Consider the following 5000-nt stretch of genomic DNA (forward strand, 5'->3'; position numbering starts at 1 on the left):
ACTTCTTATGCATTTTTTTCTAATATTTTGTGTATCCGGTAAAGATATTTACTTATTTCAACTGTTGGTTGTCTCTATTTTGTCTTCCTTTTTTTATTCCAGAGTAACATAGAATGTCTTACAAATGTTTAAAAACAAAATATAGAAACAAAAATGTAATATCTCATACAAATCAGAAGTACTGTACTACCTTAAGAAGATTGTTATAACCTTATGAAGTAACAGTAAAGGCCTAGATTATATTGGCAATTTATTTGGTGGTTAGCTTCTTATGACTTGTTATTTTGTTCACAGCTTCTTCTTTCCTACCGTTATCCCAACATTAAGGGGTCGGTTGCCTGCTACGCCCTCTCCAATGCCTTCAATCAAAGGCATCCTCTTCCACCAAACCTCTTCTCCCTATATCATCCTTCACCTTCTTTTGCCATCTTCTTCTTATTCTTGTTCTTCGTCTTCCTATTTCCCACAGTCATCCCTACATTAAGGGGTCGGTTGCCTGGTGCGCCATCTACAATGCCTTCTATCAAAGGCATCCTCTTCAACCAAACTTCTTCTCTCCATATCATCCTTCACCTTACCTCGCCATCTTCTTCTTATTCTTCCTATTTCCCACCGTCATCCCTACATTTAGGGCCAGTTGCCTGATGCACCATCTCTAATGCCTTCTATCAAAGGCATACTCTCCCACCAAACCTCTTCTCTCCATATTATCCTTCACGTTATCTCACTATTTTCTTATTCGTATTCTTCTTCTTCCTATTTCACACCGTCATCCCTACATTAAGGGGTCGGTTGCCTGATGTGCCCTCCCCAATGCCTTCTATCAGAGACATCCTCTTCCACAAAACCTCTTCTCTCCATATCATCCTTCACCTTACCTCGCCATCTAATTCTCTGCCTCCCTCTCGATCTTCTACCTCTGACAGGTTTCTTCCAAGACTTACTCAATCCCTCAGAGATTCCTTTTTTTCTACTTCATTTACGCTCGGTATTCAAGTGGGAAGCGCAGAGAATTAAATGGCGAGATAAGGTGAAGGATGATATGATGAGAAGAGGTTTGGTGGAAGTGGATGTCTTTGATAGAACGCATTGCTGAAGGCGCATCAGGCAACCGACCCCTTAATGTAGGAATGACGGTGGGAAAGAAGATAAGGTGAAGGATGATATGGAGAGAAGAGGTTGGATGGAAAAGCATGACTTTGATAGAAGCCATTAGAGAGGGCGCATCGGGCAACCGACCCCTTAATGTAGAGATGCCGGTGGGAAAGATGATGATTCATGATCAAGATTTGATAAATAAAACCTGTTTTAACTAAGTTATCAAGAACAAGATATCACAAATTTTATCTCTCCATAGAAATGGTCTGATTGCTGCAATTGGAATGGATTCAGAAATTGCTAGACAATATCCAGCTGCTACTTGGGATACTATCATTGAGGCAAAAGGACAATCGGTCGTCCCCGGGTTGGTTGACGCCCACACCCACCCTGTATGGGCGGGAGACAGAGTACATGAATTTACTATGAAGGTGGGTGGAATTGTGTATTACTATATTGCAGGGAAGAATACAAGTTTTTTACTTAAGTAAGATAACTTGGTTTTTATCTAGAATTAAAATAATTTATTTTCTCCTTTTGTGTAAAATAGTACAATCTTTAGTTCTACAAGAACCAATTACTAGTTTTTCCATTTCTTAAAAGGCGTGGATTGAATGTTCTAATAACTGCTAATAATACAAAGTATTGTAGATACTGCTTCAGTTATTTTGTAAAAGTTAAAACACTCATCAAAATTTTAGATCAAAAGGAAACATGAAATTGATAAACTTGAAAATCGAGTAATACCTAAAATTTTCTGAAAAAAAAAAACGAAACATGATATATATTGATTCCTAAAATGCTTTAATTATGCCTTTAATCTCTTCGTTATTTAGCCTACATGAAAAGGAAACATGAAATTGATAAACTTGAAAATAGAATAATACCTAAAATCTAATGGAAAATAGGAAACACGATATCATATATTGATTCCTAAAATGCTCTTATTATGCCTTCAATCTCATCGTTATTTAGCCTACATGAAAAGGAAACATGAAATTGATAAACTTGAAAATAGAATAATACCTAAAATCTAATGGAAAATAGGAAACATGATATCATATATTGATTCCTAAAATGCTTTAATTATGCCTTCAATCTCTTTGTCGTTTAGCCTACATAAAACAAGATGAAAAATATTCCTATTTTTTTCTTGTCATAATCACCCCAGCAACTGCAAAATTGAATTTAGATTCAGATAATAGATACATTTTATTATCATCTCAAGAATTGCAATGGAAATATTCTAATCATTCAAATTATTAAATATGATTTAAAAGAACTGCCTTGTGTTGAATCTTGTGAATGCATACCCATATGGTAATTTTCGCTCTTTAGATATATAGTAATCAAATTAACAGTAGAATGTATCTAATAAGTTCAATATATCAGTTAGCAGGAGCCACCTATTGAATTTAGATTCAGATAATAGATATATTTCATTATCCCCTCATGAATTGCAATGGAAATATTCTAATCATTCAAATTATTAAATATGAATTAAATGAACTGTCTTGTGTTGAATCTTATAAATGCATTTCCATATGATAATTTTCGCTCTTTGGATGTATAATAATCAAATTAACAGTAAAATGTATTTAATAAGTTCAATCTATCAGTTAGCAGGAGCCACCTACATGGAAGTTCATCAAGCTGGAGGAGGTATTAATTTCACCGTGACAAAGACCAGGGAAGCCTCTGAGGACGAACTCCTTGAACTCCTGATTCCTCGTCTTAAAAGGATGGTATCCTCGGGTAAGTTATCTGGACAAAGGCTGATTTCCTTTATATAGGTAGTTTATTACGACAAAGTCTGTTTTCCTTTATATGGGAAGTTTATCAGGACAAAGGTTGTTTTCCTTTGTATAGGAAGTTTATCAGGACAAAGACTGTTTCCTCTATAAAGGAAGTTTATCAGGACAAAGGCTGTTTTCCTTTATATAGGAAGTTTATCAGAATAACGGCTGTTTTTCCTTTATATAGGATGTTTATCAGGGCAAAGGCTGTTTTCCTGTATACATGTACGTTATCAGGAAAAAGGCTTTTTTTCCTTTATATTGGAAGTTTATCAGGACAAAGACTGTTTTCCTTTATATAGGAAGTTTATCCGGACAAAAGCTGTTTTCCTTTATAAAGGAAGCTTATCAGAACAAAGGCTGTTTTCCTTTATATAGGAAGTTTATCAGAATAAAGGCTGTTTTTCTTTTATATAGGATGTTTATCAGGGCAAAGGCTGTTTTCCTGTATATAAGTACGTTATCAGGAAAAAGGCTTTTTCTTTTCTTTATATTGGAATTTTATCGGGACAAAGACTTTTTTCCTTTATATAGGAAGTTTATCAGAATAATGGCTGTTCTTCCTTTATATAGGATGTTTATCAGGGCAAAGGCTGTTTTCCTGTGTATAAGTACGTTATCAGGAAAAAGGCTTTTTAGTCCTTTATATTGGAAGATTATCAGGACAAAGACTGTTTTCCTTTATATAGGAAGTTTATCCGGACAAAGGCGGTTTTCCTTTATAAAGGAAGTTTATGAGGACAAAGGCTGTTTTCCTTTTTATAAGTACGTTATCAGGACAAAGGCTTTTTTCCTTTATATAGGTGATTTATCAGGACAAAAGTTTTTTCCTTTATATAGGTAATTTATCAGGAAAAGGCTTTTTCCCTTTATATAGGTAATTTACCAGGACAAAGGCTGTTTTTCTTTTAATGGTTAATTTATAAGGACAAAGGCTGTTCTTCTTTATATAAGCAATTTATAAGGAAGTGTATTTTCCTTTATATAGGTATTTATCAGGACAAAGGCTATTTTCCTTTATTGTCAGGACAAAGGCCGTTTTCTTTTGTATAGGGAATTTACCAGGACAAAGGTTTTTCCTTTTATATAGGTAAGTTATCAGACCAAGGCTTTTTTCCTTTATATAGGTAATTTATCAGGAAAAATGTTGTTTTCCTTTATATACAGTAGGTAACTTAACAGGACAAAGATTGCTTCCTTCATGTAGGTAATTTATCAGGACAAAGGCTTTTTCCTTTAAATAGGTAATTTATCAGAACAAAAGCTTTTCCTTTTTATAGGTAATTTATCAGGACGAAGGCTGTTCTCCTTTATATGGCATAAGAAATCACATCATGTAAAAACACATACACTTTCGCATACCATGCATTGCAAACAGCCTTAAATGCGTGCTCCGTAACCTTTGATTCGTTGGTGTAAGTCCCAGTGCCATCTCCAGGCTAAAGAAATAATGCGAAATTGTGATTTTAACAGATTTTTATCTTAATCTAAGTTACTGAATTCGTCTGCTGTTATTTTGTAATAGGTCTGATTTCGTAAGTTTTTCCTAAATTACTTTTTGATTAGAATGAAAATTGGAATAAAAGTCATATTTCAAAGAGAATCTTTGAGGGTTCTGGAAAAGACATATTTCATAATTAACTTTTGAAAGTCCTCTAAACATATTGAGTTACATAAATAAGCTTATATCTACTATATTTTCTAGTATAAGGTATTTTTTTACTCCGTCTGTGTATATTTATTCATTGAAAATATTTAAATTCATCTTATGGGCTGAACAGACCTTTAGTGTCTGATGGAGGGCGAGAAATATACCCGTAAAAGTAAAAGTAAAGTTGAAGAGTAAGATGTTCAAAAAATTCTTTTTCTTATCTTTTAAAGATTATCTCTGTATTTCCAGGCACAACCTTAGTCGAGTGCAAGAGCGGCTATGGATTAAACGTGGAAACGGAGCTGAAGATGCTTCGAGTGCTGGAAAAAGCCCGACCTCTTGTGCCCATCACCATCTCTTCAACATTTTGTGGTGCCCATTCCGTGCCTAGGTAACACGTGCAGTTTTTTGCAATTTATTTTTGCTTTTGGATTGTAAAAGGCATACGTGCGTTT

The 5000-nt window shown here is 34.4% G+C and overlaps 1 protein-coding gene across 2 annotated transcripts in view; it reads left to right on the top strand.

Annotated features, from left to right (window-relative positions):
• The window catches only part of LOC137645063 (probable imidazolonepropionase), a 37274-nt gene that overhangs the window by 26148 nt on the left and 6126 nt on the right, over positions 1 to 5000 (top strand). For both annotated transcript variants that reach the window (XM_068377915.1, XM_068377916.1), the window contains exons 3-5: positions 1358 to 1529; positions 2718 to 2853; positions 4795 to 4936. In XM_068377915.1, coding sequence (XP_068234016.1) covers positions 1358 to 1529; positions 2718 to 2853; positions 4795 to 4936 — 450 coding nt within the window. The remainder of the gene's footprint in view (positions 1 to 1357; positions 1530 to 2717; positions 2854 to 4794; positions 4937 to 5000) is intronic.

This window comes from Palaemon carinicauda, chromosome 8 (assembly GCF_036898095.1).
Source record: "Palaemon carinicauda isolate YSFRI2023 chromosome 8, ASM3689809v2, whole genome shotgun sequence".
NCBI classification, from domain to species: domain Eukaryota; kingdom Metazoa; phylum Arthropoda; class Malacostraca; order Decapoda; family Palaemonidae; genus Palaemon; species Palaemon carinicauda.